Source organism: Hippocampus guttulatus, chromosome 14 (genome assembly GCF_054856545.1).
Source record: "Hippocampus guttulatus isolate MCC_2025c chromosome 14, RoL_Hgut_1.0, whole genome shotgun sequence".
In the NCBI taxonomy this organism is placed as follows: domain Eukaryota; kingdom Metazoa; phylum Chordata; class Actinopteri; order Syngnathiformes; family Syngnathidae; genus Hippocampus; species Hippocampus guttulatus.
Genome location: NC_141274.1, coordinates 15,177,483 through 15,191,787, shown reverse-complemented (window position 1 = coordinate 15,191,787; position 14,305 = coordinate 15,177,483). Strand labels below are relative to the sequence as shown.

The 14,305-nt window shown below is 45.0% G+C and overlaps 2 protein-coding genes across 2 annotated transcripts in view; one reads left to right on the top strand and one right to left on the bottom strand.

Moving 5' to 3' along the window:
- The first annotated feature begins 680 nt into the window (after positions 1 to 680).
- Positions 681 to 6,968, top strand: LOC147195305 (retinal homeobox protein Rx2-like). Its single transcript, XM_086129172.1, has 3 exons — positions 681 to 1,242; positions 2,611 to 2,855; positions 3,473 to 6,968. The coding sequence occupies exons 1-3, from the start codon at positions 945 to 947 to the stop codon at positions 3,914 to 3,916; spliced, it is 987 nt and encodes a 328-aa protein (XP_085985298.1). The 5' UTR covers positions 681 to 944; the 3' UTR covers positions 3,917 to 6,968.
- The window catches only part of LOC147195304 (dynein axonemal heavy chain 8-like), a 34,384-nt gene continuing 26,570 nt past the window's right edge, over positions 6,492 to 14,305 (bottom strand). The window contains exons 76-92 of the mRNA XM_086129171.1: positions 14,138 to 14,243; positions 13,805 to 14,057; positions 13,514 to 13,704; positions 12,848 to 12,969; positions 12,655 to 12,770; positions 11,765 to 11,967; positions 11,611 to 11,684; positions 11,013 to 11,165; positions 10,709 to 10,864; positions 10,486 to 10,602; positions 10,292 to 10,393; positions 10,004 to 10,164; positions 9,538 to 9,694; positions 9,308 to 9,460; positions 8,237 to 8,426; positions 7,020 to 7,141; positions 6,492 to 6,779 (exon numbers count right to left, since the gene is read on the bottom strand). Coding sequence (XP_085985297.1) covers positions 6,492 to 6,779; positions 7,020 to 7,141; positions 8,237 to 8,426; positions 9,308 to 9,460; positions 9,538 to 9,694; positions 10,004 to 10,164; positions 10,292 to 10,393; positions 10,486 to 10,602; positions 10,709 to 10,864; positions 11,013 to 11,165; positions 11,611 to 11,684; positions 11,765 to 11,967; positions 12,655 to 12,770; positions 12,848 to 12,969; positions 13,514 to 13,704; positions 13,805 to 14,057; positions 14,138 to 14,243 — 2,664 coding nt within the window. The remainder of the gene's footprint in view (positions 6,780 to 7,019; positions 7,142 to 8,236; positions 8,427 to 9,307; positions 9,461 to 9,537; positions 9,695 to 10,003; positions 10,165 to 10,291; positions 10,394 to 10,485; positions 10,603 to 10,708; positions 10,865 to 11,012; positions 11,166 to 11,610; positions 11,685 to 11,764; positions 11,968 to 12,654; positions 12,771 to 12,847; positions 12,970 to 13,513; positions 13,705 to 13,804; positions 14,058 to 14,137; positions 14,244 to 14,305) is intronic.

Below are 14,305 nucleotides of genomic sequence, written 5' to 3'. Positions count from 1 at the left end.
CTACTCGCCAAACCGAACACTCCGCACAACAGTTCAGCAGCGTCGCTTGGTGCGTGGCTGGCTTTACGATCCAAAAGGGAAATTGTCTTTCCCGTTGCTATAGAAGCTAATTTATTATTATATGGAAATATATGAATGTTCACTGTCATTTTTTACCTCATAATATTTTTCTGGAGCTTCCCAATTTTTCAAATGGTCCAATTTGGCCCATAACGTGACACGAGGGTGTTTTTGGTGACAAGTCATCGAAAAGGGAAACGGATTCAGGGTCGTTTCCGGTGACTACGAATGAAAATGAAAAAGTCCATCCATCTCTTGTGTCTCTGGGGTGCGTAATGAAGGGATTAGTGCACAACTCTCGCTTAGTGGCCTTTATCTGGCGCACAATGGCTTTTTTGAAAGAAAGTTTTGTCAAGGCTTCATTAGCGACGGCCTCCAACTGGGCCCTGAATGCGACACACATTTGGAGCAATTACTTGGGCAGAAAACAAGTGTCAGTCATTCTTAAAGGGGAAGGATCCTCCTCCGTTTGTCTTCCTTTTCGCAGTCCATTGTTTTTTTATTTACGGAGTGTTTGGTTCGGCGGCGGAAGACGGGACGCCGTCATCGCATTTGTTCACTTGGTGCGGAGGCGGCGGCAGGTGTGGGGGGGGGGGGGGGGGCGGATTTGAAGGATTTAACGTGGAGCAACAAGTGCCACTCGCAACCGGATAGTGTCAGTAGAACACTTTGATATTACAGGCAAGGTATAGCCAGTTACTGGAAGCAAATGTAGGCGAGCCTTGTTTGTTGGGGGTCCAAGACGATCTCTCAATGGTTCCTTTTCCTCGGAAGAAAAACATGTCCATCTACCAGGCTCCGGCGGGACAAAGCGCAAAGTGACCCGAGTGGCCATCCATTGCGCCGGCGTCCGAAGCACCCCATCCAAAAAAAGGCTCGGTCGGATGCATTTGTCAATGGATACCCTGGCGATGGCGGAAGACGGTTGCCTGGACAACTTTGACATGGCAAAAGGCGCCACCGGATCCGGCACCGGGGGCAGGATGCACAGTATCGACGTAATCCTCGGCTTCGCCAAGGAGCACGACTCTCTGCTCCAACACCACGCCGTCCACGACCACCACCCCCGAGACGGCGAGCGCGGGCAGAAAGACACGCGGGAAAACTTGCAACTTCCTGACAAGCACGATGCCTACGGGCATCTTTCGCAACTGGCCGACAACTCCCAACAATCCTATCATGGTGAGCGGCGCGTATCGGAGGAATAAAGTTTTCACTTCCATTTAGGAACGTCATGGTGAAAATCCAAGAGCTTTGCCGTTTTTGGCCTATGAACCCTCTGAAGGCTCTGATGCAGAATTAGTCTACTAGAATACAAGTGCATTGAAAAAGAAATCTTAAAATAAGAAGAATAATAATTGATTAAAAACAAGATCACAAAAAAAAGGAAAATATATTTGCAACAAGATGATGAAGTTTTTTTTTTTTGTGTGTGGACTCCAACTAAAGTGAACATTGACTCCCGTGCCAAAAGGTTAAAAAAAAAAAAAATATATATATATATACTGTATATATCTATCTATATATTATAAGATTTAAAAATAAACATGCATAAAATATGTCTTGATACATTTGTAACTGTACAACTATTAAAAAAGATTTTCTGTAAGATCATCATAAGGCCGACAAACTTGTGAACACGGACTATGGTTGCAAGAGTTCTTTGAGGCAGCTGCAGTACAAACATATTTGTAGAAAAATTGATTTAACCCTTTCAGGGACAGCGGTTACTGCAACGGACGAAAAACTTTTTTCACAAATCCATAGACATTTGGACTTTCTAAATCCATATACTGCTTTTTGATTGGGAGAAGTCACACTTACGGTGAGGTAAATGATCCGTTTTGGAGTTTCATTTAACTAAGGTTCTTTGCGATATGAAATCAGACAGAAATGTTTTCAATAACTGTACATTTAAACATAAAAATATTACAAATAAAAGGTTTTAAGAATATTTGGGACATTCAAACTTTTTCTGCATTCATGAACCTTTTGAATACGGTTCCAAAAGTTGTTTGATGAAAAATTGGCAGACTGTATTCCTAAAGAGGAAATGCAAGGCAGGCAGTCGTCGGCCCCAATGTTCCATTTTCCCGTCATTGGTAATGACGGTGAAATACGATTGAGCGTATTCTGTCAAAAGCGGTATTTAAAATCCCACTATTCAAACAGATAACCACAATGCTGTTTGGGCCGTTTCAAAATATTTTGATTCTCTAATCTAGCTACTGCGACATGATGTCATCATCACAAGTCGGTCCCTTGTGCCGTCTTGTCTTAAAAGTTCGTTTTTAGCGGACACAATGCGGGGCAGGATTAGAGTGGCATTTAACCGGTAGGTAGCGTCTGTTCCTGTGGGATTACTTGAAGGGGGGAATTCAGTGAAAGATGTCATGTCAAGAGCCCCCCGTGGTCAAGACCCAGCGCCAAGGACATCCGTCAGATTTCACTACTCGATGCAACCGCAAAGTTGCGTACAGAAATGAAATGATCGGCGGGGCACGTTTGAGCTCTTCAACTCATCAACGTTCTCCATCATTTCGGCATCAGATCTCTTCTCCGGCGACAAGTGCGACGGAGGGATGAGCGGCGTGCAACGGGACCCGGCTGAGGACTCCCCCAAGGCCGTTGCAGAGGAAGAGCACGGCAAGAAGAAGCACCGCAGGAACCGAACCACCTTCACGACCTACCAGCTGCACGAGCTGGAGCGCGCCTTTGAGAAGTCCCACTACCCGGACGTCTACAGCCGCGAGGAGCTGGCCATGAAGGTCAACCTCCCCGAGGTCAGGGTGCAGGTAAGGCCGCCTTTCATCATGTGTCATTCCGGACAGATCGTCTTACCCGAAACGTTTGGGACCAGGGCCTTAAACCCGCAAGCCTTTGGTCGAAAAACAAGTCCTTCCAGATGGAGCTCTCTGGCAATCTGTTCCGAGTTCCCGATGTTTCTTTTCACAGCGGGTCTTAAAAGCGCAACCAACGAGTCTGAGCTTAGAGTTCTTTTGATTAGATGATGGTTCGGCCTCTTGCTCAGGGAAACTTTGGCGGCGCGTCCAACTTTCACATTTTAGGCCAGAACAAAAGTGAAACATGCAAACCTATGCTTCAAAGCAAAGCCCTCTCACATAAAGCTAGCATGCACCAAAGCAAGGGAGAGAGCTTCAGTTCCTTGCTCACGGGCACTTCTGCAGTCCCGCGTCCCATTGTTTTGTTAAAACTTTCAAAAACTCTCTGCTCCTGCGACCACCCTTACAGATCAACGGACAGCTCTCCAAAGCAGCAGGTGCTTTATTGCCTTGCTCAGTGGCACTTCCACACTCTCATCGGCAAGCGGCCTTAAGTGAAATATTTCCAGTCGTAACTACGAGGCCTTTCTACCGGTCCCGATGACTGAAGTCTTTCTCTGCGCGTCCAGGTGTGGTTCCAGAATCGGCGCGCCAAGTGGCGACGTCAGGAGAAGATGGATTGCACTCCAATGAAGCTGCACGACTCCCCCATGCTTTCCTTCAACCGGCCCCCGATGGCGCCCGGCGTCGGGCCGGCGGCCAACCCGATGCCGCTGGATCCCTGGCTCGCCTCGCCTATCTCCAACGCGACAGCCACGCACGGCATCTCGGGCTTCGCGGGTTCGCCGCAGAGCCTGCAGCCGGCCTACGCGTGCCACGGCTTCCTCGGCGGAGCGGCGCCCGGCCTGGTGCAGGGCATGCAGTCCATGGGGGTGCCGCCGCCATATCAGTGCCAGCCTGGCTTCAATGACAAATTCCCCACGGAGGACGACAGGAGCTCCAGTATTGCGGCGCTCAGGATGAAGGCCAAAGAGCACATTCAGTCCATGGACAAAACCTGGCAACACATGTGATCCTCTTTTTTTTCTTCTCTGGGCCGCTCCAGTTCATGTTTACAAACCGCAGCGACACGGGAACCGTTTTCTTACCCTGGAACTCAGACTTTTTGCAGGACCATTTTGGGAACTACTGCCCAAATTTAGTCTTGGATTATTAAATTATCGTGGACAAAAGAAGGGCCCCCTATTTTTCTTAGGTCGAGGAAACATTGGGGTGGGGTCTACAGCTTTGAACATATCTGAACGGAGCCTTTTCGCGTCGTCAAAAACAAATACCAGGTGGAAACGTGATGACTGTCAATCACTTTTTTTGGTTTGTTTCTTAAGCATTTAACATATTCATTTGAGATGGCCGCGCCACGTTTTGTTCGTGTGCACTGAATAGATCAGACGGTATATATTCAAAGAAAAGTACAAACATTGTTCTCATGCTGCCTCCACCCAGTGAAAGGGACCGAGCTGTATTTATATTTGACGTCGTTCTGTCCTGTTGAAAAAGATTGCCTCGACTGTCACGTTCAATGGATCCACCTTCATTGTTTCGCTCGGTGGTAGCAGCGGCACCGCCTGTACTTGTTTAACAATTATGCCCTCGAAGCCAAAATTTAATTGAGTCGACATGTAGACCCTTAAAAAAACACGGCCCCAAAAAATGCAGAAGGTGTCCCATTCGGGATTGAAGGGGCCATTTTTCTGACACGATGCCCTTTTCCGGGGGTCCATCAAAGACAAACTACTCCTTTGGTCTGATCGGACAGGATTTTAAATGTTCTTGAATGGCAGCGTTTGTGTTTTCTTTACCCTTTTGGTGGCACACATGACAATGCAAACAAGAGGAGGCCTGCCACAAAGTTAAAGAGTGTGTCATCTGGCCACTCGGAGGCTAATTTAAACAGACAAGACTGCCTCTTAACACCTGATTACTGCTTTTAAAGCGATTACATCCAGATCGTCTGCCATAGACAGAATGTCCTCAGATGCCACTGAATGAAAAAGTCTCTTCACGACCTGACTGTCAAGCCAATGACCCTATTCGATTTTTTTTTTTCAAAGTTTACATCATCTTTGAAAATGACAGAAACAAGCCCAATCAGGTTTCAATGGTTTGGAGCTCCAATGCAAGTCTTCATTAGACATGCAAAAAACAAAACAAAAAAAACAACACAAAACAAAACAAAAAAAAAAAACCCAATTAAATTTAAATTTAAAGTTTCTCCACTGTAAGACTTGTTTTTCTTGACTCGGCTGCTCTTAATGAGAGGCGGTGTACAATGAATGAGTGGGATGGCAGCCCACTATGGATATTTGCCAGGCTGTTAGGCAGATGAGGCTCCACTCCATCAGGCCCGAGAGGGGGTGACAGAGGACCCCCCCCCACCACCCCCTCTTACTATCCCGCCCACTAATTGCCCTCTGATAAATTTTAATCATCTGCATGTTGTCGTCTATTGTAAAATAAGTCATATCTGTCATGGAACATTTGTTTTTGCACAGAGACTTAAAAAAAAAAAAAGTAATCGGCAGATAACGAAATAATGTTAGTTCGAGTCGTATTACCTGTATCATGTGGACAAACGGATGACTTGTTAGTGGTGGACCTTATGTGACATTGCGTCATTTTGGTCCAGCGAGCTGAAGAACAGAGAAGGAAAAATAGAAAATTTTAAGAGCGATAACACATTTATGAATACATATGACGACACATTTATATTTGCACTTATATACACGCACACGCATGAAATACTGACCCCTTTTTTTAATGAACTTGGGGGCAGGCAGGAATTTTCCCGTTTGAGCGTCAACACTGCAACCACAGGATTTTACTATGAACAGGAAAGAATCAGACTTAGAAAAAGACTCAAGACTGCTCTCAAATTAGTGAGAACATGATGAACACACCTTAATTTAGCAACAGTGCCCAGTTCAAGCGGACATCAATGATGCGCACGCAGTGATCTTCTCATTTGCTCAGCCGAGCGTGAGCCGGGGCTCCGGTTAACAGGCCTACGAGCAGACGGGCTCCGCGGTGGAAATAATAAGGGAAAAGAGCGGAATTAATGAGGTTTGATGCGAAACACTTCTCAAAAGGGGACACCGGTTGACACAATTGGGGACCGCTCAGGAGGGCGGAGATACTCGATGGCTCGCGCCGCTTGCATTTTCTGCTCTCCACTTGAAAAGCCCACAAATCTCAACCGAGGACAAAAACGGGGTTGATACATTGCAGCTTAACACAGCAATCGACCCCCCCCCCAATAAATAAAGAAAAGCCAAAAATAAAAAAGCCCCCTAGTGGTTGTTAGAAGCATATCATGGAGCTATAACCTAATAACCTGAATGAACTTTGTTTTTTGCATGTCTTTAAAAAACTTCAAGTCTAACTTGGGCAATTATGCTACTGGGAAATCAAAAAGCTACAAAGGAACAAAGGACAACCACAAGAGTAATCATTTTTTGAATCGGTAGAATTCTTGCTCCTTTGCCCCAATAATTTTTATTAGGTTTATAATAATAAGGATGAGCAGTTGGATGACTATAAACTATATTTCATCAAACAAGCTGACAACAAACAGCGAGACAATCGATGCTCTCATTTGATATCGCAGAGGAGGGCGACGCCTCGCATGATCCAGTGGTCAGGCGGTTGACTGGTGCCCAATATCACGGCGGTGATGTAATTGAGGTCGGTACGCTTGGGTTTCTTATAAATGGGACACACATAGTACTTGGGGTCGGGGGGTGCGGTGGAGTTGATGGCGAACATTTGGATGAGGGGCAAGGGAGTAAAGAGCACTTTGGGGGCCGACTCGCAGAGGACCGAGTTCTTCTTGTCCCAGTCGGCGCCCTCCAGGAACAGGCCGTGAACGAGCACACCTTCCTGTTGAGCAAAGGCACTGGCATGAGTGTGAGTGCGCAGGGGGAAGAATAAACAAAACAAACAAAAATGGATCTCACTGTGGTCATGTAGTGGTCACACAAAATGATGGCAAAGTTGAAAACTTCAAATGGGATTTTATGTGAATTAACAGGAATAAACCATCAATTCAAATAAATCACTCCCAATTGATTATTTTTTTTACATTCCTTTTCATCATGGGTTTGTGTCTGGGTATCTCACTTCTAGATCGCCCTTGAACTCCTCCTTGGTCTTCTTCAGGACTTTGTTGCTGAGGGTGACCGAGTCCAGAGCCCAGCCTTTGTTTGCCCTCGTCACCTCTTGCCTCATCGCAGTGAGGAAACCTGAACCGTACAGTGACACCAGCCAATGGGAATAAGATTAAGATTCCGATGTCCCACACTGGGGAAATTTACAGTCTACAGCAGCAACATTGTGGGTAGAAAGAAGAAAAAAATAAAAATAATAATAATAGTGAATAGGAATCCACTTCACAGAAAGTCAATCTTTTGAATCATCAGAGACAGAGAAGAGAGGAAACTGTTGTCACTCTGCGTCATTGACACGATTCAATTCCGTCAGTGTTTGGCTTGTGCACTAACGCAGACTTTATATTGCCAATGACTCTTTGTACTTGGTACATTTGCGTATGCAGTTAACCCCGCATATTCACGGTTCGGCATTTGCCAATTTGTGGATTTTGTAAGCGGAGCCAATCCTCTAGTATTTGCTGAGAAACTAAACTTTTTGCTGTTTTGGGGCTCCACGCAAAGCTTTTTAAAAGTAATGCTAATGTTCTTGTTCGGTTTATTTCATTAATGTGTTGTTGTTTTTTTGTCTGCATTTGAGATGTCCTGTTTTATTGGCAGTGCTTGAATGAACCTCGTGCAAGCGAAGATTCAAATGGACTATTTTCTTTTCTTTTTAAATTCAACGGCCTAGGCAAACTTCTTTGTCGTTAGAATTTGCACGGATTATCTCATTTTACTGATTGTGTGTAAATGCCAAAAGGGGAATTGAACAATTTAGACTGTTTGTGTAAAGTGCTACCGTGCTCATCTCACGTTGCTCACACAAGCATCGGTTAATGCTTGCGTGTTATTTATGCGAGTATGTTAGCTAATATTATTGATCATTTGAAGGTGGACTGTTTGTGTTGAAGAATTTAACTGCCACAGTCATTTATGTCACATGGGTTGATGAGTCTGGACGTGCTGAACACACGGTGTTGATGCTTTGCTGATTAATGTTGCCGAATCTCCAAAGTTTGTCATTTTAATTCCTTTGAGACACAAGAAAAATATTACAATTTTAAAATCAAGACAAAAATCACACATTTTGCATTGACTTTGTGAATCTTCGATAAAATGTAAAAGCATTTTCAAGATTTTAATTCCCGATGTGTATTTAATATCGGCAGTTGAAACTTTATTACTCACCCTGCGGGTTGAAAAAACCCGTCATCCAAAACGTTTTGGGCCGTCGGGAAAACACCCAGCTGTGAAACTGTCTGTTCCTGTCCAAGAGCTCGGTGAACCAGAACCCAATTGTTGTGGACTCCCATGAGAGCTTCCTCCAAAGATTTGGCACACGGGCATCAAAGATGTTGTCCAGGGCGTCACGGAGGTTCTGCGAGGAAAGACAGTGGTAGACATGATCAATGTACGGTATTATTTAGAGAAGAAGATCAGGGGTGGGCAAAGTGAAAATCGTGGCCCATGTGCAGCTTCCCCTTTTTTTAATGTATATTACCATGTGTCCCGTCATATTTGTTGCATTTATTTTTTCATTCAATGTTTTGTTTTCCTACAATTGGTTAATGAAAATAGTTTTATAATTTTTCACATGATAAATAAAAGAATGCTACAACCCTTTCACCAACAGAGTGAATGCAAATGGTGCGGCATCACACGTAGACAGAAACGGTGAGAGTACTCGGTCGCGTATTCTTTCGTTGCTGCTCCATGGAACGACTAATATTCGCATGCTATCGATGAGCTGAGAGGCGAATTGAGACGTCTCACTAAACAGTTCTGCCGTCTGTCATAGGTGGGCACACCCGGGGGAGCAGCACAATGGCCATTCGATCGATGCCGTGTGACAAAGGCAGTTTAAGTCGATTGAAATATATTATTTCTGTATGTTTTTATAAACTACACTATTGCAGAGTGCTATTTTTCATGATTAAAAAATGCAAACGTTTCTTTTTTTCGGTCTGTAGCGGATTACTGGAATTTCCAATCATTTCAACAGGAAAAGGTGATTTGAGTGTTTTGAGTTATCAGCATCGTCACTGAACAAAATACCGTTCAACAATTGGTTTGTTGTAATTAAACCGAAGACAAATAATGCCATTTAAAAAATAGAGATGAAGTAATGCCCGGTCTGCCTTGTTTCTTTCCTTTTCGTTTGATGTGACTTGTAGTCTCAGGCTGAAGCACGGCACGAGCACCCCATTCGCAGTGGGGAAAGGCTCGAAAAGCAAAAGGTAACCAACGTCGCGGACCGACCTCGCTCATGATGATGGTGCCCTCGATGGCCAGCTTGAGATCCTGAAGAGTGGTGCGCACCACAGCGATAATCCTCTGCATGCGGTCCACCTCCTGGCGTAGGAAGATGTTCATGGGGTTGAGAGCCCCCATCTTCTTCAGATTGGCTCTGACCTGACGCCGGCAAAGACGCACGCTCGAATGACAACGCCGAGTACGGCGGAGAGGTTTGCGATGAAAGCGAGCCCTACCTCGTGAGGTATGTAGTCGCGCGGCAGCTTCTCCAGCATGTCCTCCGCCATGCTGTACACGATGCTCTCTCGGGTGGCCCCCGAACCGCCGCCGCTCTCCTTGGGCTGGATGTTGGTGATGGTGTCGAGCACCTCGGCTGACGTATTTCTCTGATAGCTGAGTCGAGACAAAACGCAAAGGATGATTCTATTTCTTTTGAATTGAATCATACTGGATTTCAATTTCAAGTTGAGCGTGCGATTTATTTTTAATCCATTTATGTCATTTTAAAATGCATTTATTGATTCGTATTTTTTTTTAAATGTCATTCATTTAAATTTCTTGCGACTAATTTTAAATTGTAGATTATATTTATTTTATTCTTCATTCGCAACGGTTAATTTTTATTGAACTGAAAACGATGCATATTTATTTTCTTTATATATACCGCGTATTGCCTCGGATTTCTTTTCACTCATTTCTTACACAATGTCAGCGTTGGGGTGCAACCCCAGCGCTTGCGTGGCGTCCACAGCGGGCAAGCCCTGAATGTAGTCGACATATTCCTCGATGGTCTTGCATATCGGGATTTGGTACTCCGTGTAGAAGCAGAAGGACGGGTCCAACATTTTCTTACTGAACCACACCTGTAACAGGGAACACGTTCGAAGGACAAATACCAAACAAAAATTGAAACTGAAAAATGAACAGATGGATTATTATGCCAACCACGAGTATCTACGGTGAAGTTGAAAATGTAAAAGAGGTCCTTACCCGGGCAAAACATTTGAGCAGGCGTTTGTCATAGTCGTCAGTGACCCTGCCTCCGTACTGCACTTCGGCTAGCATGTAGCGCAGAGTCACCCAGGAGACATCCTTGGTAAGGGCGGACAGTTAGGAAAAGAAGCCAACACAACACAAGTGCGGCCAATTTGCGTGCGTTTGTTTGTTTGCACGCGTGCGCTCACCTTTCTGGGCCCGCAGTCATCCAGGTGTCTCTCGACAAACTCCACGCTGGCCGTGAAGTCCGCAGAGTTGAACTCGTACGGTATGTTCCATCCCAGCGGTCCAAATTTGCGCCTTTCCTGGGACCATGAAGACCACATTTTTTTGAAGTGGCACTTTGGCTTGAGAAGATGTAAAATGAATAAAGCATTTCCTTTTGCATAATCCTGTGAGTGAGTGTGGTACCTGAACAGCAGAGTGGAGAAAGGCCACGCCGTACAGCAGCGGCTTCCATGTCGGCAGGTTGCTGACTTCCAGCTGGTTTTGTGAGATGCTTACGAAGGTTCGCTTCAAGCTGGCGCGAAGTCCCTGCGGTGGGTCGTTGGTAAACTTGATGGAGGACTTGAAAGACACAGATTCCCAAGTCAGGGTCATGTTGTGGCAATAGTCTCCCGAGTGCGAGAAACATTGAGGAATATCCGGCGTCGTCTTTGTAATCTATCCCTTGCAATTTTGAAACCGATGCAATCATTTCAAAGAAAATAGCAACCTGTAGCAGCGTGATGGAGAAGAGGTCATGCGGTTCGGTGGTGACCCACACCCTGAAGGTTTTGTGCACGGTCTCTGTGACAGTGACGGTCTCCAACAACTCGTCCATGAACTCCAGGCCCAAGTGACAGTTTTGCAGAAGCACCCAGCCTCCCTGCGGGCACCGATGTCGGGCGAGGTGAAAAAAGTGAAATAAGCGCGTCATCTATCGAGACGACAGGTTCACATCGGTTTCCAGTTTGAACCTGTTCTGTCAACCATGACTGAAAGCAAACTTCGCTCCCCTCAAAATGGCTGAAAAGCAGGAGTTTTAAAAGGTTCACATTTAAACCAAAGGTTCTCATGCTATGTGCCAATATGAGGTGAAAAGAAAAAAAGAATGAAGATGTTTGTTGTTCAAGAAAACTTTGAAAAGGCTCAGTAGTTTTTTGTTGTCATAGATGACATTTTTACTTGGTGTAAATATGATTTTTTCTTTTGTTACTAAGGTAAAGTCCTACTTTCTATTAAGATCAGATCAAGATTTGAGGTTTGAACTCAATCGTAAATATACTGTAATTTGTGACAAGCAAATAAATGACGCTGTGCACAATACAAACCTCCTCCATTGAGCTATTAACAAGCTTCCTCGCATGGACCTCTTGCCCTTGCCCCATGGAGATCGACTTACATCCTGGGAGACACAAAGGGACCGTGACTGGGCGCACCACTTTACAAAACGAATATATATTGGTTGTGGCTCAGTGAACTCACCGATATTGAGCTTCTTGGCGAGCGCTTCTATTTGGTTGGTGGGATCCGAGCCCATCGAGAGGAAGCAGATGAGCGGCGTGCGGATGTCGCTCTCCTCCCACGTGCCCAGCAGGTTCAGCAGGACGGGCTCGGCAAACCTGGAGCCCATGGAGTCACCTACGTACTTCCGAGCCTGAGCCAAAGTGCGATCTGGACACCAGGACCTGCCGAAAGAACCAAACATATTTTTCCATATGTGCATTTTCCTTTTTGGAATTTGTTTTTCAGGGGGGAAAAAAAGGAGTAAAAGTAATTTCCTGTTTCAATATAACTTATTAAATTGTCTGCACTATAAGGCGCTTCGGAGGATAAGGCGCACCCCGAGGCCTGTTTTAATATATAGGGCGCACCGCATTGTAAGGCGCATCGAATAGAAGCTACAATAGTGGGTGCGGTTGCGTTACGCATCCACTAGATGGAGCGATTCTGAAGAGAATACAATAGAATAGGCCTTTATTTCTGTTGGATTTATTATTTTTAGTAATCATACATTCGCATATTATTCGATTGATTCTCGCAAAGGAAATTTATGCTCGCAAAGAAGAATGCTTCTGCATGTCACGATAAATTGATTTTGCTTGCAAAGAAGAACGCTTATGCTTGCAATCATTAGTTGACTTTGCCTGCAATGAAGCTTTCACAACCGCTGCAGCTGTAACAAAGCGCTTTATAGAACATTTAAAATACGAGGTCCCAAAACATCAGACTATTGAGCCACGTGTAAGGCACCTTGAATTATAAGGTGCAGTGTCGGCTTTTGAGAAAATCGAATGCTTTATAATGTGGAAAATACGACCTTGACCTTGTGCAACTTTCTGCCTGTGTCACTAGGTCCCCAAAAATTGCAGTACCTAATAAGCATGAGTTTGCTGAAGACGTCCAGGTTGTTGTAACCATCTGGGATGACGGCTTCCTCCGGGGCATCGCCGCTGGCCCACGCTTTCCAGTGTTTTCCACTTTTACCCACCTGCAAGACGGAAACGAGCCATGCACGATGATGACACCCTCGTGGAATTGGAAGCCGCGAAATTGACGTAAATCAACCTGATTGAGGATGTTGGCAAACTGAGGAAGTTTACTGAGTTCCACGAGGTTCAGCCACACAATGTCAAGCACCCAGTTGAAGGGTTTCGGGGGGCAGGCCTTCAGGTCGAGTGCAGCGCCGCCTGTCAGAAAAGGGCTTCACTAAATGTTTCAAGATTGACTTTTTCATCTTAGAAACTAATTCATCTCCTCCACAGACTTAGACATACAAAAAAAAAATCATATATGCAAAATTACTGACTTGAAATGACCATCTTCAAAAGAAAATCTAATTCGGCATTGCGCAATATATTAATGTGTGAATTTTTGTCGATATATTTTGAGACATGATAAAGTTATACTGGAATTTGAAGGTGCTTTTCAATAGGCAAAATAAGACAAACATGTTCCCTAAAAAGCCCCGCAACCTCAATCCCCAAAAAAACCTCAAATCCTCTGCAATCTTTTTTTGTACTCAAGTTGAAGTGGACTTTTGACAGATTTTCATTTTTGAGCAATCCTGTCGCATTGCGAGTTTCAGATTGAAAACTTGCTATATTTGGAGAGAAGCAATGAAAATCTCCAAAAATGTTGATGACAATAATGGGCAAAGCACAAAAAGATGATTTATGTGTTTGGAGAGAAATAAAAACCAACAACAAAAATGACCTTTTTTAAGTCCCATACCTTTGATGAGAGTCTGAAATTGGCTGTGTTGTATCCTGCCATTCTGCAAGTCGATCTTAAGAGCCATGAGCATGGTGAAGATGAACTTGTGGTTTTCGTACAGTCCGCGCACCGTGTACCGGAAGACTTCATACGTCAAGTATTCGATGATGTTGGCGATTCGTTTGGACGTTTTGGCCGACTTCTCCGACCTGCGAAACGCACGTTGATGATAAACACTAACAAAAGCTGGGCAAAAACGGAGACGACACCCTAGCCCAGACAGCCCCCCCCCGAAACGAACAACTTTACCTGGCCAACGAAATGTCGAAGATTTTGAGGAACTGACTGAGGGAAGTCTGGTACATGACGTTGACCATGCTCATTTCGGTGATGAGGAAGTAAAGGATGCTGCCTCGGCACGCCACCGGGCGATATTCGGACTGAGCCGCCTTGATTTTCTCCTCCGCCTCAGCCGCGATGTTCAGCTTGACGCTAACCTCGGCAGCCGTTTGCTTGGTAGTGCTCAAAATGCCAATCATGGAGTCATCATCCACCAAGGAACCTGTGGGACACAGGGAAGGAAAAACCTCAGAGTATATTTGCAACCCTGACAAAGAGAAATCCACAGGAGTGATTTGGGACCTTTAGTGGTGCTCAGTTTGTAGAGCAGGTTGTCCTCCAGCTCCTGCATCTTCCTCTTGTTGGAGGTCACATCCTCAATCAGCTTCAGCCTCTCGTTCTCGAGTTCCTATCAAATGAAAGGCAGCTCAGAACGGTTACCGCACTTACAACGGGTAAAAAAAAAAATAT

Coding starts and splice junctions, on each gene's coding strand:
- LOC147195305 (XM_086129172.1), top strand. CDS start 945: ATGCATTTGTCAATGGATACCCTGGCGATGGCGGAAGACGGTTGCCTG. Junction 1,243..2,610: donor CTCCCAACAATCCTATCATG/GTGAGCGGCGCG, acceptor TTTCGGCATCAG/ATCTCTTCTCCGGCGACAAG. Junction 2,856..3,472: donor TCCCCGAGGTCAGGGTGCAG/GTAAGGCCGCCT, acceptor CTGCGCGTCCAG/GTGTGGTTCCAGAATCGGCG.